At 41.0% G+C, this 18,725-nt stretch overlaps 1 protein-coding gene across 7 annotated transcripts in view; it reads right to left on the reverse strand.

Annotated features, from left to right (window-relative positions):
- The window catches only part of ZFYVE26 (zinc finger FYVE-type containing 26), a 52,532-nt gene that overhangs the window by 27,676 nt on the left and 6,131 nt on the right, over positions 1–18,725 (reverse strand). For 5 of the 7 annotated variants that reach the window (XM_037394082.1, XM_037394080.1, XM_037394078.1 and 2 more), the window contains exons 6-19: positions 17,677–17,807; positions 16,682–16,846; positions 15,622–15,710; positions 15,175–15,335; positions 10,655–10,837; positions 9,398–10,054; positions 6,923–7,012; positions 6,138–6,206; positions 5,368–5,519; positions 3,870–4,068; positions 3,312–3,575; positions 3,010–3,129; positions 2,564–2,728; positions 1,398–1,625 (exon numbers count right to left, since the gene is read on the reverse strand). In XM_037394082.1, the coding sequence (XP_037249979.1) occupies positions 1,398–1,625; positions 2,564–2,728; positions 3,010–3,129; positions 3,312–3,575; positions 3,870–4,068; positions 5,368–5,519; positions 6,138–6,206; positions 6,923–7,012; positions 9,398–10,054; positions 10,655–10,837; positions 15,175–15,335; positions 15,622–15,710; positions 16,682–16,846; positions 17,677–17,807 (2,673 nt within the window). Of the gene's footprint in view, positions 1–1,397; positions 1,626–2,563; positions 2,729–3,009; positions 3,130–3,311; positions 3,576–3,869; positions 4,069–5,367; positions 5,520–6,137; positions 6,207–6,922; positions 7,013–9,397; positions 10,055–10,654; positions 10,838–11,866; positions 11,963–15,174; positions 15,336–15,621; positions 15,711–16,681; positions 16,847–17,676; positions 17,808–18,725 lie in introns of those variants that run through there. The other 2 variants (XM_037394079.1, XM_037394085.1) reach the window with 2 other exon arrangements.

Genomic DNA, 18,725 nt, shown 5'->3' on the forward strand with positions numbered 1-18,725 from the left:
AAAACATTTATTAGAATACAAACACATTAGCTGAATACACCAATCAAGTCTTACTTTAGGAACACAAATTTTAAGAGCCTGAGTCTGAAACCTCTTTGACTAAATTCACAGAGGTCCGTATTCACCTTAGTGCAGTAAAAACAGAGTAAATTGCAAGGCATTTGTGATTATGATATGCCTCTCAAACTTGGCACCACTGGCTGACATTCACTGAACGTATTACCAAAAGAGGTAGAGCGGAGAGACTTTGGCCTTAAGGCGAGATTCAGGTTTAAACAGTTTAGCAACTCTACTTCAAACTTAAACCAAAACATGTATTTGTGGTGGGAGACAGAAAACGCGCAGTATTGGTTTCTGAGGAATGTCTGGATGTAGATTAACGAGTCCATGCTCTATTCAAGTCAAAGTGAGCAAAGGCAGACAGAACTCATAGATGTACAGCTACTTCTACAAAAGGAGTGAAACCCTGGCCAGTATTGTTGAAAAGCCTCTGTATCCACTACTGAGTTGTATCAAGTAACTCTGAACAGATTCTTGTAAATTTACCTTTTCTTTCTATCTTCCAGCACAACAGAAGTTCTGCAAAAGTCACCCAGCCCTTAAATACTGTGCATTTTTTTTTTTCACTTTGGCAGTTAGTCAACGAGGATTGAATCATGTCCATAAGGAAGTTACAGTTTGTATGGTAGCGACTGGAGCTGAACCAGCATATATGAAAACAGATCTCTGCCCTTTCTTCTTATTTCTTATCCCTTTGGGAAGGTATTGTCCGAAATCAGTACTGTGGTATATACAGTAGTGCGGCTCAATTAGCGTCAACTTTAAAAAACAGACAAGTGTTTTTTCTCCTAGCACAGTAAATTGTTCTGTTCTTCTGACAGCTTTATGTGCCGATGGTGCATTACTTTTCATGGACCACCATCATTTGCTGATTCTATGGAAAAAACCCTGCCTGTTACCTCTGCATAGCCTCTTACACACTCCCTTCTTATCCCCGTGGAGCAGCAGGGCACTGGTTGCCTCTAAAGGAGCATGCTGATCCCCTGGATCCAAAAAGTCACTCTTTCCTTTTGGGTAGCGATCAGAACTTTTAGAGGTCAAGGGTTGTTTGTTTTGTCTAAACCAAGTGCAAAATCTGAGTCAGTGTTAACATTTCTGTTCTTATTTCCCTACTGCCATCAGTGATTTTTATCTTAGCTGTGGGTAGCCTAGGTGTTAAGAAATAAAATAACAAAAGCAACCAATAATCAGCTGAAATCAAAAGATGTGACTGTGCAGAGGTAGTAGACACATTTGGCAAGGAACCATTTTTGCACAATTACTTTCCAGAATCAGGCCAGACTACACAATCTGGGTATCTTCACGTAAGCTCAGACTTCCCAGCAGAAACCCCTTACCTAGCTCTGCATTCAGGCTTCGTAACACAACCGCAGCCATTGCAGTGATGTAGTTAAAGAAGGCCTTCACAAAGTTTGTCTGTGTGTTGCTCTCAGACACAGTTTGGACATGTTGGTCAAAAGTTCTCAGCAGGAGCTGTGTTTGATTCCAAACCAGGTGCTTCTCCAGCTCTGCAGGTCTGAGAGAGGCCTGCTGCTCCAAGGTGCCAAGCAGGCTTGCTTTACAGTCTGGTTTAAGAGAACAGACATACATACATCCAAGATTCAAGTATTAAATGCCAAAAAGGAAGGAGGGGGTTGGGGAGAGGAAGAGAGAAAAGTCCTTTAAACTAATTTCCTCTCTGCGAGTACAGATCTCAGTCTGGGCATTACAATCTTACTGAAAGCAACTAAATTTTCACAGCAGAATAAATCAATGGTTCATCTAAACTGGTAATCACGCCTCTGAAAAGTTAGAAATACATTAAGGCAGGCCCTAAAATATAGCTATTTGTGTGTCATTAACACATAAGCTTATTCTAAAACACAGGTGTTGACAAGTCCTTGTGCTCCGTAACATTTAGCAGTTAGAACTTTCCTAAATATTTTCTCATTAAACATACAAATATCTTTAAATATTTTACAAACACCTACATGCCATTTAGAAATTTAGCGAAGGGGTGTGTGTGTGCTATATAATGCAGAGAGCTCTGAGAAGAGGAACTGTGGAAGACTTCTTCAGAAAAGGGTGAGATGTTTTATGATAGCACTAAGAAAACTGCAAGGTATTATTATGTTACAGTAGCTTTTTAAGTTTATCTCCTTTTTGTTAAAAAACAAAAAAAAAGCAACAGTAAGGATACACCTAATTATTTATAAGCTGTCAGGTTAAAATACACTTTAAAAATTCCTTGTTAGGACTGAAGAAAAGTAGGACAAATAATCTCAGTTGTACTCATTGATATTTTCCTTTCTTCTCTGGCAAGTTCACAATTTTAGCTCTGAAAACAAACACTCAGAATATAAGAATTACAGATAAATCTTACACTTTGCACTTATGATTTAAAAGATATATATATTTATGCATATGTCAAAGAGCATTACTATTGGATTTACAGCTGTCTGGACAAGCCCAAATAAAAATTTAGATCCATTTGTCAGTCTTCATAATCACAAAAATAACTCACCCACAGAATGCTCAACACATGTCAGCGCTTTTAGGATTTGATCCAGATTTTGTGATAAAACAATTTCATTGGTAATACTTTCTTCAGTTAAGGCAGGGTAGCAAGCTTGCAGAAGGTCTACAATACTGCATCGAAAATGACTCCCTGTCTTTTCATCTGAGACCTCTACAAAAAGAGAGAAAGAAATAGCAACTATAACAAAGACAGAGATATTTTGCACAGAAGGCCCACAGAACCAAAATTTTAATACAACTAGTTTGCCAAATTCAAAGTGTTTCAGTTCATTCAGAATTGAGCTTGCATGTCCTGTCCTCCTTGCTTTTTTTTTTTTTTTGTTTTAAATACCAAGCTAAAAAATGTAAACTTCAAATTTCCATTGCAACAGAAGGCAAGAATTTGATTTGAGCACATTTTAACAGAAAAATCTTACCAGCATAGCACACTACCTGGCTTGGATTGCCCTTGTGATGTGCAGGAATAGTTGAGAATTTTACTTATTTGCTGCAGAACTGCTGGGAAACCCTTTACACCTTCAGAGTGCAGTAAAACAATGTCAGGTCGGTGGCCTGGAAACATGATAGTGCAAAGGTGGACAAAATAAAATTTAGAAGCACAAAAAGGAGAAACTAACACGAAAGTACAAAACGAAATTTAATTAAGACTCAGATGTTAGCACAAACAAGACAGCACAGAGAGGCATTTTCTGTTCCCAGGCCCATGTTGATAAAGACAAAAACCAAAACCCTACCCTGAGTTTCAAGGCTGTTGTGCAGTCTTCTTTCTGCTGTTTCCAAAAGCTGTTTGCAGGTCTTCCAAAGATGGCATTGAGTACAAGCTAGGTCAAATGCCGCCATGGCTGAAGGACTGAGGTCCTCAAGGACTTTCTGCAGAGGATCAGTATGCTCCAGCTGGATGTTGCTGATCCAGAAGTTTTCTTGGAGAGTAGGGGCAAGACTTCCAGAAGTTGCAAGCAATTTATCAGTAACATCCGAGATGGAATAAAATACCATACCTACATGTGTCAGCAAAACACAAAATTATTAATTAAACAGCATATTTGTCTCAGCTCCTGTCATTATTCTCTAATCCTTTATGAAAATAATTCAATAGGTGGCCTGCTTCATGGACCAATTACTACAGAAAAACTAATGGGGCATCAACAGCCAATTTCAGCATTCCTAGGCTCCCTTTAACTCAAAAACCCACAACTTCTTCTTCCAAATGATTGTTGTATTCATTATGACAGTACTCAAATTGCTTTCTCCGTCACCTTTTATGAGAAGAACTCATAACGCCCGGATCTTACCAGCTGCTGCTGCATTCCCAATAGCTTGCAGTGTCGAACGGCCGCTGCCAGGTTTCCTGATGCCTCCAGTGCCATCTGATGCTTGGTTCTCAATATTGTGCTCCACTCTTGCCATTTCTCGTACTGCCTCTTGGTAGCGCTCCATGAAAATCAATTCACCATAGCAAGGTGAAGTGTCCAGATTAAACATCAAAGCCACCTTTCAGAAATAAGAATAGACATAATTACAGGACATGTCAAAAGACGGTTTTGAAGGTCAAAGAGCTTTGGGAGGTTTTAGAGGAAATAGAGAATCCAATAAAACGGACTTTAACTGAAAAACATGGCAGACTGAAATGGTGGGGTTTTTTCTACGGAGTTTTAGAGTGCCTGAAAAACAGGAACCTTAGAGACATTCTTAAACTATTTTTATAAAGCTCAGCTATTCTTTGCTGCAAGGCTAGAGATAAATCAATTTTCATAAACCACACCTTTCAGAATGACTCTATTTCAAAACACTATGTAATGAAATGTATCAAGTTGGGACTCCAAAGTGAACTATTTAAAACAAATTCTTTTTAAGTGAGTAATATCTTCCAGAAATTTAAACAGCATAGATAAGCACAGCTCTGCAAGGTCCTGTTATCAAACCAGCAACAGCACACAAATCAATCATTATCATCAGCAATATTGAAATCCAAAGTAACAAAGCAAAACAAAATGCTTCTTTTTGGCCTTGTAAGTAGGAAAAAGACAAAGCAGCATGCTTGATGTCAAACAGAACTAATGAGTTGAGCAGTAACCTGCTGCTAATGCAATGCTTAAATGACATCTGAAACTCAGCCAGGTCACTGCTTTTTGCAGCAGATTCAATCACTGATGCATCTCAGGATGTTTTTTCAGAGCAGTGGCCCAAAAGCCACACAGAGAAAGGTATGCACAGCTGTGAGAGAGCAAAGAACTACAAATATGCAGACTGTCATTTTCAAGTTGTTCTGCCTGTCTTCAGTACCATGAATTCAGCCTCAAAACATACCTTCTTCAAATAAACGTAATCGCCACTTTGGCTGTGCTTTGGGTAAGGAATATATTTACACATTCCTGCTGAGCTTACAAGTGGTAGAGACTCATAGTTTTGATTCACTGACTAAAGTAAGCCGTGCAGACGCTGCTTCCTGAAGAGGTTTCACATGAGCTCTGTGTCCTTCATTCAGCTGAAACACTAAGCTTAACCAGCTCTCATCAAACCTTTTCATGCTTTGAGAACCCAGGTTTAGAGAAACCATTATTATGTAACATGGAAGAAAAAAAACCCAGCATGCTTGGGATGTTGGTTTGGAGTATCTTTGTTCTTTTCACTTGCTTCTACTTCTGAAGTGACCCTTTCACTTGCAATGCAGATGCTGCAGCCCTATGCTTGCTAATGCAGAAGAAGCAGGAGTTTAGTCGGCAATCACAACCACGAATGTCACTACCAAATTCATTTTTTAGTTGCACCAAATACAAGTAACTCATTTACCTGATGGGCTTCTACAAAGTTTCCTCTCAAAACACAAGAAACTAGCAGTGATTCTGGTGGGGAAAGCATCATAGGAATGAGGGGATTTTGCTGATGTGGTCTCACCCGGCTTTCCAAATTACACGAGGCAGACACATTGCTGCTACTTCCCTCTACAAGACAACAGAATTAATCAGTATACTATTATGGAAAAAAAATTTCACCAGATAACAGCCAACTATCAGATAATAGCACTTCACATATTTAACACAAAAATAAAGGAGCAGACTAGCAAGAAAGTTTTAAGGTAAAGGGGTCAACATAAACATCTTGTTAAAAATTCTTGTAATATTTCACTGTTTGATGAGAACTTTCAGTTTGGTTCTCAACCAACTGTAATGCTGTTTAGCAGCTACATAATGTGGACACAATGCTAGAGCACTGGTTCAACATGGATAAAGGGAGAAGTTAAGTACTGGACCTACTAAATCAACTTAGCATGCCTAAGCATGTTTCAGGTTACATGACTTCTTTGACAGTTTGCACATCACTACATTGCATACTGTTTCCTGCAAACCAAAAATATCAAGAAACATCTAATTTTCTTATTCCAGAAGAGGAAATATATACTATTCTAATTAGAAAAAAAGTCAGCCAAAAATGGGAGCTCTGAGAAATGAAAAGTTCTAATTCTGTCCTGCATACAGCAGTAATTCACATTAACTAGTCAAGCCAATACTTCAACACACACATTGACAAGACAAAGAAATACTACTTTTGAGGTTTAATACCTGAGGTACTGGTGTTTAGCTCACTACTTGTACTTTCTAATGATGGACTGGAAGTTCCCTCTTTCCCATCTAAAATAGAAACAAATCAAAACCAGCACATTAAATGCACTTTTTCTAGACAAGGTAATTAAAATTGACTGCAAGTAACAGATCAGGCACCCGCAAGAGATCTTGAAGTGTATCTCACTAATGAGCCATGTCTATGATAAATGCAACAACTACTGATTTGAAGAAAATGTTAGTCAAGATACTATGCTGGGGTGGCCCATCAGTGACTCATGTCACATACTTTAGATCTGCTTATTTTGGAACATCCCACCCCAAAAGCAGACACACGTTTTAAAGGCTAAACAGAAAAAGGGCTGGGAACCCAACTTTCTCCTAAGGCTGCCAATTTAAGCCACAAATTTCTGTAAATTCACATCTTAGATACTATTGTGATGGGAATGAAAATATACCAGTCACTGGATATAGTGGAGAAAGGGAAGAATTAGTACTGTAGTTGTGAAGTTCTCCCCTGCCCCAGATCAGACTATGTATGAAAGAAGTTATTTTCCTAACTGAATTTAATTTAACTATCCTTTTAGTTGTGCAGATGAGCTTTAGGAAAACAACCTCAACCCATGTGGAACTGGACTAAGACACTTCAAACCAGTTAGAAAACTAAAGGAAATAAATCTAGTTCCCTGCTCCCAGTCCATCAAATCTAATTGCATTCAGCTATGAGCTCAGCAAAATTACGCACATTTCAGAGATGTCTTCCCCAAGTCATTTTTACAACCCACCTGTCTTGTATCTTTGAGATCTACACCGTTTCTTAAAGCTGGAGCACCTGATTAAAGAGTAGTACCTCCTGGAAGCTGCAAGTTGATGTTCTGTGAAACATTCAAGCAAAAACATTACTAAACAGTTATTTGTCTACCTTAAAGAATCTATCAGCACATCCACATAGGCAAAGCTATGATGGCAAATCTTTCAAGGGAACACAGCTGATCTCAGCTAAGAGCTCTTCTACAGTAAAGTTTAAACCAGCACCTTGACGTAATTTTGATGCAATTCAACTAATACTGTGTTTTTCACATCCACAACCAATGGGGATAAGGAATTGGCTAGATGGTCACAAAGAGTTGTGGTCAATAGCTTGATGTCCAAGCAGACACCCCTGACAAGTGGCGTTCCTCAGGGTTGTACTGGGACTGGCACTGTTTAACATCTTTGTCGGCAACACGGACAACAGAATCGAGTGCACCCTCAGCAAGTCCGCATGTGACACCAAGCTGTGTGGTGCAGATGACCTGCTGGAAAGAAGGGATGCTATCTATCCAGAGGGACCTGGGCAGGCTTGAGAGGTGGACCTGTATGGACTCCATTAAGTTCAACGAGTCCAAGTGCAAGGTCCTGCATGTGGGTCAGGGCAATCCCAAGCACAAATACAGGCTGGGCAGAGAATGGGTTGAGAGCAGCCCTGATGAGAAAGACTTGGGGATGTTGGTGGACGAAAAGGTCAACATGGCTTGGCAAATGTGCACTTGGAGCCCAGAAAGCCAACCGTACCCTGGGCTGCATCAAAAGAAGCGTGACCAGCAGGTCGAGGGAGGTGATTCTCCCACTCTACTCTGCTCTCGTGAGACCCCACCTGGAGTACTGCATTCAGCTCTGGGGCCCCCAACATAAGAAGGACCTGCTGGAACGAGTCCAGAGGAGGGCCATGCAGATGATCAGAGGGCTGGAGCACCTCTGCTGTGAAGACAGGCTGAGAGAGTTGGGGTTGTTCAGCCTGGAGAAGACAAGGCTTTGGGGAGGCCTCCTAAGCAGCCCTTCAGTACCTAAAGAGGGCCTACAAGAAAGCTGGGGAGGGACTTTTCACAAGGGCATGTAGTGATAGGACAAAGGGTAATGGCTTTAAGCTGAAAGAGTAAATTTAGATTAGAAATGAGGAAGAAATTCTTCACTATGAGGGTGGGGAGGCACTGTCACAGGTTGCCCAGAGAAGCTGTGGATGCCCCATCCCTGAAGTGTTCAAGGCCAGGTTGGATGGGTCTGTGAGCAACCTGGTCTAGTCAGGGGTTAGAACTAGATGATCTTTAAGGTCCCTTGCAACCCAAACCATTCTACGAATCTACATTGCTTGGAATATACTACACCTTCTACACACTCCTGATCAGTATTAAGCGTTCTTTCCCATCTAAATGAATCCTATGATTCTAACTATACAGAAAAATAGGTATAGTCCAAATATATAAGCAGTTAGAAACAAGGTGAAAAGAATTAAAATAGTAAAAGGGAGAGTTTGGTTTGTCATTAAGGTTTTGCTGAAACAGCTTGGTAATGCAGGGTAGTATGAACACTGACTCAGTCAACAATTCTGGAAATGAGCAAGTAAGGGGGGTGCCAGCTCTTGAGACAGAAAACCTGAGACATGCAGTGTCAAGAAAAGCCAGCCACTTTTCTCTGGAAGATGTTCCCAAATAGCTGTCATTATTTGTCACAAGCCAGGACACAACAGTACAGAATCCCACAGAAAGCTGCTGCCTGTCCAACAGAAACACTGAGGGCTGCCTACTCAAACATAAGCCCCATCACATTCCCTCCTTTATAGTGGGAGACCTGAGAAGTTTGGAAGCTTGGAACATTTAAGGTCCATACTGCCCAGACTTCCTTGGGACGTGGACTTGGCATGGACCAAGATACACAGCAAGCCACACTACAATACAAGCAGAAAACTGATAGTAGCAGCGCTAACAAGTTACAAGATAAGGAGAAGGGTGGGAGCAGGTTCCCAAGTGGTGTTCTAGCTACTCCTGAGGAGTGACCTGCACTCCAAAATAATCCAAGTTCCTCTGATACATGTTCCTAACGGGTTTCCAGACCAGGCTAAACCAACACTATCCATGAACGTGATGAGTTTATCTGGCTTGCACTGGATCACACACCACCATGTCCCTTCATATCACTGCGCTGCCAACATAACTTGTGATGAAGGGGCAGAAGAAACACAGGGAAACTGAAACTGTGCCCACAAAGGGGAGGGGAAAAGAAAACCAACCAAGAAACCCCAAACTTTCTGATTAGAATAGAGACAACTCCTATTGGAGAATTGTGCAAGAACCAGGTGATCTCCAACTAGGTCACTCTCTTAATATCTGTCAAAATGTGCTCCCTCAGTAATATGCTCAGGGAATTTAATCTCGAGACTATTGCCTGGACAGCTGTAACAGAACAACGTTGATTTATCAGAAAGTGTCAAATACAAAGCCTACCTGCATTTCTGTTACTCATCACCACCTTGTATCGCCAGTGAGCTTCGGAAAGGTATTTGGAAAACTGTAACACACGACTTCCAAAGGCATCTCTGCTTGCAGAAAGATTCAAGCACTCAACAAGCTCCAGCTCTTCATGAGGCACATTACTGGAGTCCCATGGGAGAGAACTCTGAATTTCTTCCAGATGGTTGAGAAGCAACGTGAGGAAGGCATCCATGGCCACGTCATCTGCTATAAATCCAGTAACACCACTGGTGAAGTGTTTCAGATCCAGGTAGTTGAGCCTAGAAGTTTCATCACAGCTTTTGTCATCTAATACTGAGTCATAAAGATCTTGGGTATCTGTGTGAACTGTCTGAGCAGTTAACAGATGCCTCTCAAATTTCTTTTCAGCCTCTATTAGGTGCTGTGGACTTTCTGAGGTGGAAGAATGCTGACTAGCACTGCCTTCCACACTCACAGTAGTACTCTTTTTGTCAAGGTCATCATCCTCTGCATAGTCCTCAGGTAGAAGAGTCTCAGTATGGAGGTCACTGTAGGAAACAAAAAGCAAGGAGAAGATGTTCTCCAAAACCTCCAGGCGCAAAGGAATAGGAATGCTCCTTAAGAACTGCTGACACTTCACAAGGTACTGAGGAAATACTGAAGAGCAATCTGTATAATTAAGAACAAAAATAAAGAACATTTACAATGTTTTCCAGGAGCTCCCTCCTCCAGCCTTTGCCCTTTTAAGAAAATCCTAGAAGAGGGAACTGTCCCAGTGGCTCAGCGCCAATCATTTCTCCACAAATCAAGTAAATGTATGTCCAGCATTTTCCATTTAAAAAGGTAGCGTGCCTCCTGCCTCTCAGTAATGCCAATTATCACCTTGTGCAATGACGTGCAAACTCAGATTACACCTATTTTAGCTATTAAATCAGTTTTAGCTCTGGGGAATCACAAGCTCTTACAAAAGTATCCCTGCCACTTCCATCCACAGGTATCTAATATCACCTTCTTTTTGCACTATATTCTTAATACAATTACCTTAAATGTTTTAGAACAAGGCAGGTAGCTTATTCATATCTATTACTACTAAAAGTAACACCACCGTAAAGAAATGCTATTATACTTGTTTGCAGAGCACTCATAACCCATTGACTAACAACATCATTTGTACACATGGTGCAATATTATCCCCATACTAAGCAATAATTCAGAGCCCTGCAAATGTAGAAGTACACACTACTGAACCTGAGAAAGGAAGCCAATCACCTGCTGGTTCTCCAAAAGTTGCATCTTCAGGAATATCACCAAGGTGGTTGTGCACACAATCTTTGCACTTGGAATGCTTATGTGAATTTACACAGAGAGCATAGATAGCATACTTCATAGCGCAAAATGCTCGAAAGAGTGCCAGATTGCGTTGCTGACTCAGGGTGTTAGGGAGTGTTGCTGCTGTGGAGGAAAATAAGAGTGGTGAAGGAGTAGGAGATAGACAGGAAAACAATTTTCTCCTGCAGTTACCACCCAACTATATTTATCCACACTTTCTTCCCCAGTGTTGCCTCCATTCCAGCTTTACTCTATCTCGCTGTTATTTCACAACATTTGAAAAAAACCAACAAACAAAATCCACCACAGAAAATTCCAGTCTGGATCCCCTTCTGAAAAGGACATTTCCTGTGAAACTGTGTTACAGGACCTGGCTACAGCACAGAACGATTGAAAACTGCTCATGACAAGTCTCATTAGAGATATGTGGTTAAGCTACATTGCTGCATTGACAACACAGGGACAGACTCTGCCTTGTTCCAGCATCTTAGAATTTTGTGTTCTATCACACGGTAGATAAGTAGGGAGATAGTGTAGCCTGGCTACGACCATAGTGAGAATAGAATACCACCACCTCTACAGATTTACATTAATACATACCACAGTTGATTCTATCCACCATGGCTGGCCATATAGATCATACATAATCTGCAATTGATTACAGTCCCACAGTTTCCTTTTATACATTTATGATAAAGGCAACTTGCAGAAGCACTACACCTGCTCCTTCCCCTTTTTGGGGTTTTGGTTTTTTTTTTTTTTTTTGAGAGAAGAAGGTGTCACATGCCAGTGACATGATCCCTTCTTAGTACAACAGAACATCAGAGCTGCAAATTATGTAAAAGTCGCATTATCATCCCCTTCACCCAAAACATAATATAGTCATATATTCTGTTGTGTTAGGTTTAGATGAATTATCCAACTAATGTACAAAGGTTACAAATCCACCCACCCCACCCCAACAAAAAACCAAAACCCCAGACAATGTTACATTAGTGCTTGAATCCACTATCCTATATACTTATACAAGGGGTAGATTGTCCCTCTGCCTGTCGTCACACAGGGGAAGCATTAGCCAAGTTTTTTTAACAAAGCACTGGTCTGATGTACTGATAATGTCCCCATTCAAACTCTGGGACTGAATAGCATTACCTAGAACGGTGTTTCAGCACTGTCCTCCACAAGTCTTGAACTCTTCTCCCAAGTAACAAGTGATAGGACAAGAGGAAACGGCCTCAGGTTGTGGCAGGGGAGGTTTAGATTGGGTATTGGGAAAAATTTCTTCACCAAAAGGTTTGTCAAGCATTGGAACAGGCTGCCTAGGGAAGTGGTTGATTCACCATCCCTGGAAGCATTTAAAAGACATGTAATGCTTAGTGACATGGTCTAGTGGTGGACTTGGCAGTGCTAGGGTAAGGGTTGGACTTGATGATCTTAAAGGTCTTTTCCCATATAAACAATTCAATGATTTCAAAGAAAAACAGCAGCCTGAACTCTTCTTCAAACTACAGACCAGCCAAGACAAAAGCCCTGAGAGCACAGTTTGAACCCAATTACTCCTTATCATTGCAATTCTAAACAGCTGCAATGGTGGAAGCTATAATGAGGAAACATCCAAGTAAGAATCCTTTGCAGAATCCACATGGCCACAGAAATGCTATAATTCACCAGCAGCTGTACACTAATACGTAGCACTCAAAGTTCTCAATACCACTATCTTAAGAGGACTTCAGGGAGGTGAAGCCAGAGATCTGATAAATATTTCAGTCCTCTGAAAAAGCAAAATCGCTAGCTGGAGACACCACAAGATACACACTGGTAATCAAATGCAAGTTTAATACAATTTTGCCTCCTATGTGAAAAGACCTGGATGCAGTGAGTTTGTGTCAGTATCCTCTTCTAAACCAAAGATTTTCCTTGTACCAATACTGAAGAACTACCCTTGAACGATAAGCACTTGTTTTTCCTATGCCAGAAATATTAACACCTTATTCTTGAATTATGTAACTCATGAGGAAATATCTGCTCATAATTTCTTTTGTTAGTGTGACTGATCAAAGCTAGTGTTACACACTGATCTGAAGATTGCCTGAACATAACTGTCAACCAGTAGCACTACTTCAGTTTCACTACTGCAGCTGGTGGATGTGTCAGAAAGAAGGGGAAGTATGTGGGATGAGGGGACAAAAAGGCCTGTTAACACTACCAGACAAATCAAAACTTCATGACTCCTCCCTTTAAATTTCAAAATACATTATTTTAAAAGAGATTCTATTAAACTGTATATAAAGTTATCTGAACTTTACATTAATCACTGGGCTGAAAAGAGAGGGAGGACTTGTCTTCCATTAACTAGTTCCATAAACTAAGGTGATCTGAAAAAAGAAGAGAAACCACAGCTAGAGTTCTTTTGCTACAGTCATGCAGCAACCAGAAGACACAATGGAACTGCCTCTTCCTGGGTTTGAAAAAATTTAAATAGAAAAGAATTAAAATGTAAGAACTGATTGAAAAAACTTCAGCAACAACAAAACAATTTCAGGAAGTGAAACCAGAGACCACAGAATGGGTTGGAAGGGACCTTAAAGATCATCTAGTTCCAACCCATTCCACCTTCCACTAGACCAGGTTGGGCAAAGCTCCATCCAACCTGGCCTCCAACATTTCCAGGGATGGGGCATTGTACTGGGTCTGGCTGAGCCCCACAGCAGCCCTCAGTGCTGCACTCATATTGGCAGCTAGAAAAGTGGTGATAGCACACCAGTGTTTTGGCTACCACCGAGCAGTGCTCACACAGCACCCAGGCTGTCTCTATAACCTCCCCCTGCTTCCCACCCACCCCGCCACCTGCAGTAAGCTGGGGGTGGGCAAGATCTTGGGACAGAGCCAGGACAGCTGACCCAAAGTGGTCAATGGGATATTCCATGCCATACAATGTCTGCTCAGATATAAAAGCTAGGAGAAAGAGGGAGGAAGGTGAGGGCATTTGTTATTTATGACACTTGTCTTTGGGCGCAACCACTGTTCCCAGGAAGCAGGGCTTCAGTAGGCAGTGGCAGAACATCACCTGCTGATAGGAAGCAGAGCATAACATCTTTTGTTTTCTTTCACATCTGCATGTGTGACTTCTGCTATTGCTTCATTAAACTGCCTTTATCTTGACCCACAAGGGGTTTTTTTCCATCTTATTTTCTTCCCCTACCCCATTCTGCTGCAGAAAGGAGTGATAGAGCAGCTTGGTGGGCACGTGGTGTCTAGCCAAGGTCAACCCACCACAGCCATCCACAACTTCTCTGGGCAACCTATTCCAGAGCCTTACCACTCTCACAGTAAAGAATTTCTTCCTAATATAATCTACATCTACCCTCTTTCAGCTTAAAGCCATTACCCCTTGTCCTATCACTATGTGCCCTTGTAAAAGGATATATAAGAGAGAGTCTTAAATCATTACATCTTTGAAGACTATTCAGAACAACTGTACTGATAATTTTAACAACAAAACCTGTAAAAATAGGACTAGAAACCAACACCTTAACAATGTGATACTGGAAGAGAAAACTGCTTCCCATTAGGCAACCTGGAAAATTTGTGCAAGATCCATCACTGAGAGCACTCCGTGTAAGTCAGGTTGATATTACATATGCACAAATTTCCATCCATAGAAGGAATAAAGCACAAAAAATTGCAGCTTCTCAGGTTCAAGTACACACAGGAAGACTGAGCTTCTGTATCATTATTAAGAGGCTCTATCAGGATAAAGCACTCAAATAGCAACAGTTGAACCTGGATATAGGCCTCAATTCAAGAGTGTACAAGGAGAGTCACTTCTAAGTGAATTCATGTATTTAGTAATCTCAGCTATTTTAGGCACCAAACTGGAACACGGGAAGATGAGAAGTGAAGCAAGAGGGATGTAGCCGCAGCCCGTAGGTAAGCCCTACTGATTTTAATATTAAAGTAGATTTGGTAAGAAAAAAAAAATCACCAAAATTCCCATTTCGGATTTTTCAAAAATGAAGCCGTTATAGTATGATATTTTGTTAATTCTATCTGGCTTTGCCCTTTCATTTTTAAATTCAAACACACATATGGCTGAAATTCAAAACATACACTTACTTCTCAAGCTAAGGATATTAAACAGTATATGTTACAATGACTAGCACATATTGAGCGTGTGCTAAGTCTTATTACCATTTTGAAAACTCTCTTTCACAGATCTGTCCTTGTGAGATCAGAGAGATCTCACAACTCCTTCTTGGGAGACAATTTACTCCCCAAAAGGATTCTAAAATAATTGCCACACACGCTCTAGTTTCCTTCTGCAGAATCGCTGATAAGCAGTATCTTTCTTATTTTAGAAGAAGGTAAAAAACTCCAGATTCTTCCTGGCAGAAATACTGAGCAACACATACTTGACGTATTGGGTTTTTTCTGTGTTCTCACGACCCCTACACATTTACCCTGCATCTGCTGGTCTCTAGCAGGAACTTTCTGAAGAAGCTCAGTAACATCGTCTTCGTTCAGTGCCAGAAGATTAGTGAGATGATGAAGAGAGTACACTGCAGTGTGGCAATCTAGACTGTGCAAGTGTTGCAAAAGAACCTTCCTTGGGATAGTAATACTGCAAAAGAGAACAAACAAAAAGGTGACAAACAGATTTAGGTCTCTTAGCAATGTTTAAACACATATCTCCCACTAATTCTGAGTCAACTAAACTACTGCAGTTAAAAAGAAACCCAAATAGTTTAACTAATGCCTACGAAGCAATTTCAAGAGCTTGTGATATACAGTCACTAGGAGATGATTTGCCAAGATTCACAGAAAAGAACACCATTTCTATTTGCATACATAAACTGACTAATAGATTTGGCAAGACAGTTTGGAAAAAGTCCTTCTGACCATTTTACCTGTTTTGCTGTATGCACCATTCAAGAACTTCCACTTGAGCCCACAGCCCATCACAGAAATCTTTTAGTACTGAATCATTGCACAGATCCTAAATGGGAAGACAAATAAAAGAAATCCTTTACAACAAATCTTCTACTCAGGCAGCAGAACCAAGCCTGTGTCACATATGGGATGTTCATAAGACTTCTTTATCCAGATGGTAACTTTCAAGTGCAGAAAACCGCCAGTTTTATCACAAAGCCAGCAAGGAAGAGCTGTTCTGAAGGAGCATCAAAATCAGTCAGCCTCCACTCAACACACCCACAGACCATGGAAAGGTGGCTACATCCCTTTTCAAGGTTAGCTTTCAAAATGCAAATTATGTTTAACAACAGTCTAAGACACTAACATCTAGAAATAACCATGTACTAGAACAGATGATATACTGGGTAGCAGACAGTTATTCTCCTTTTCCATGGGCTTTTCTACTACAGATGCCTGCCTGCTAAAATCAGATCTAAGACTTCCACTTTGCAGAGGCTATCGAATAGACTTTCAGTCTATTACCATTAGATGGCAACTCCCTTAAGGCAATACCAGCCTAGACCTGCCCCAGCGATCCGGCAGTGCAAAGCTCCCAGACTCCCCACCTCTGTCATCCAAGCCACTTGCCTGCAGACAGGTATGATCTGAACTGCAACTACACCCTCAGAGTTAGAACCCTCTCTCTTCTTCAGAGATGAAGACTTCCCCCAAAATAAGTGGATCTTTCAGTCACAGCTCTTATCATTTATCATTTCATTTTGAGAATGGGTATGGGAAATTTCCAAGCTACCCTGCTGCTGAACTCAAGTTGTTGTGACCAGAATTAGTCACCTTCCAGGGATGACTCAGTGGATGAAACGACACCCATCAAATGTCCCCAGCTCTTTGCAAAACTAATCAGCAACCATTGCTGTCTTTCTTATGTTAACAGCACAGGCTGAAGAGATTATGCAAGAGAAACTTTCAGAATCTCCTGGGCAATCATATGCCCTGGACTCAGACTGGAACACAGCCACTTGCTTTCTGCTGATTTACCCGAGTTTTGTGAAGAGTCCATAGCAACGCTTTTGCCGATTCCAAGCTTTGACAATGAGTCCATCCAAGCAATACCAAGAGGCGGCTAAGGGGGTTGAATTCTCTCCTCAATAAGTTGTTCAGTCCTGAGTAGTCTTCTCTTTTCAGTAAAGTTAATGCAGTCACCTAGAAAACAAGAGGAAGAAGTATTTATCTTTCCATAATGCAGAGACCTGTAATGTCTGGCAGATTATGTGAGCAGTCACTTCAGTATTAGCTTCACTAAAACAGTGAAGTTCTGCACCTGGAACCTTCCTAAATTTGTTTCCCAAGCCACCAGGTTACTCTTCAGTAAAACTGTCATGAGAAAAACATAATTTCAAACGCTTCATACAGAGCCAGCTCACACTCCCTCACTACATTATCTTTACATTCTTTCTATTGATTATGTCTCTGTCACAGGGATTACGTAAGAAACTTGAATGAGCACATTATTTAGAAGCGGAAATACAGTTAATCTTAAAAACTCACGCTTTAACAGTGAACACCTACCTGTATTCCATTTCTTTTATCTATGTAAATACATTCAAATAATTTAACACATACCACGTCTTCAAGCTCTTCAAAATTAAATTTTACCTTGCGAACTAGTCTCACTGCGCCAAGACTACCAGCATCAGGAAAGCAAAGCAAGTAGTTTGAGATCATGGGGTAAATAAAGCAGTGTATCCAACAAAATTACATGCAGAACACAGGACTTCTTAAATTCTGAAGATCTAATCTTCAGTCTGCATGCACATGAACTTTTCCAAAAATCTCATTAAATGGTTTTAGTTCATCACACAGCTGAAAGTAGGGGAGTTATCACTGGTTACCTCATTGTTCCTGTAAGTCATGACTCCTAGTAAACACTATGTGAATACAAAGTGCTTCTGTGCACCACCAGGATATGTTCAATACAGGGACTAACTTTAGCCACCGTTGGGTTTCTCCTCTTAATGATTTTATGGCCGTACCAGAATCTGTTCCAGAAAGTGCTTGCTGCTGCTCAAGCAGTAGAAATAGGCAGTCTTCCAAGCAGAAGCCTCTTCAGGGTCTGAGAACAAACTCATCACAGTTCGCTCTGTATCCAGCTGCTCAGCTGAACCTAAAAATCATCACAACAAGATTACCTTCCAGTACAGAGGGGTACCTTTGAAAGAAGCATAACTGCTGTCAATTTAAACTGAGAAGCATTCAACATTTCCTCAAAAATTAATCAGCTGTTAGATGTTAACAGTTAAGACTCTCCGATATTGTTACTGGAATAACCAGAAAGCCAAGCAGAGAAATTAACAGAAAATAAGCAGGGCAGACGGTTTCCTGGTTTCATATCCGGACAGTTGTTAATATAGCAAAAGCCTGCTCAGCACATAGATTGTTTGCATTAGCTCGGGTCACGCAGCCTTTCTTTCTCTAGTCATATGCACCTTATCCCATGTTGCGTGAATTCTCACTTGTGCTCTGAGATGCTATGTTGCTTTGCAGGGCCTTAGCAAAGATTTGTCCAGCACAGGAACTTCTCAGATCTGTGCAAAGCGAGATTTGAACTACTCCCAGTGAGAGTGATGCTATCCATATCTCCATTTCTCTTCCCCCAGGAGGGAGCACTGACTGTAGTTATTACCAGAAATGCCGGAGTCTGCCACATCACACCAGCCTGAACTTCCCTTCAGCAATCCCTGAGTGAAGGTAGGAAGATACAAACCCTACCGCCTTGCACCTCAGTGTACAGAAGTGAGCAAAAGAGAGTAGGCACTCTAGCTTTTCCCTCCTCGCATGCTCACCTGCCACCCTCCTACCAAAAGCATGGGCACCACTTGCTATTTAGCTTCAACTAAGATCCTCAACTAAATGTACCGTCATAGGGAGATAGACAAAAGCTGTGAAGTTACAGCCATTACAAAAACAATCGCTGGGCTCTGGCAAGAAAGCAGGTAATCAAACTGCATCTTCTTTCCAGCTGCGATATCAACCCACTCCACATCTCCTTTGACTTCTAGAAGTTTTCTTTTCCAGTATTAAG

This window comes from Falco rusticolus, chromosome 7 (assembly GCF_015220075.1).
Source record: "Falco rusticolus isolate bFalRus1 chromosome 7, bFalRus1.pri, whole genome shotgun sequence".
Taxonomy (NCBI): domain Eukaryota; kingdom Metazoa; phylum Chordata; class Aves; order Falconiformes; family Falconidae; genus Falco; species Falco rusticolus.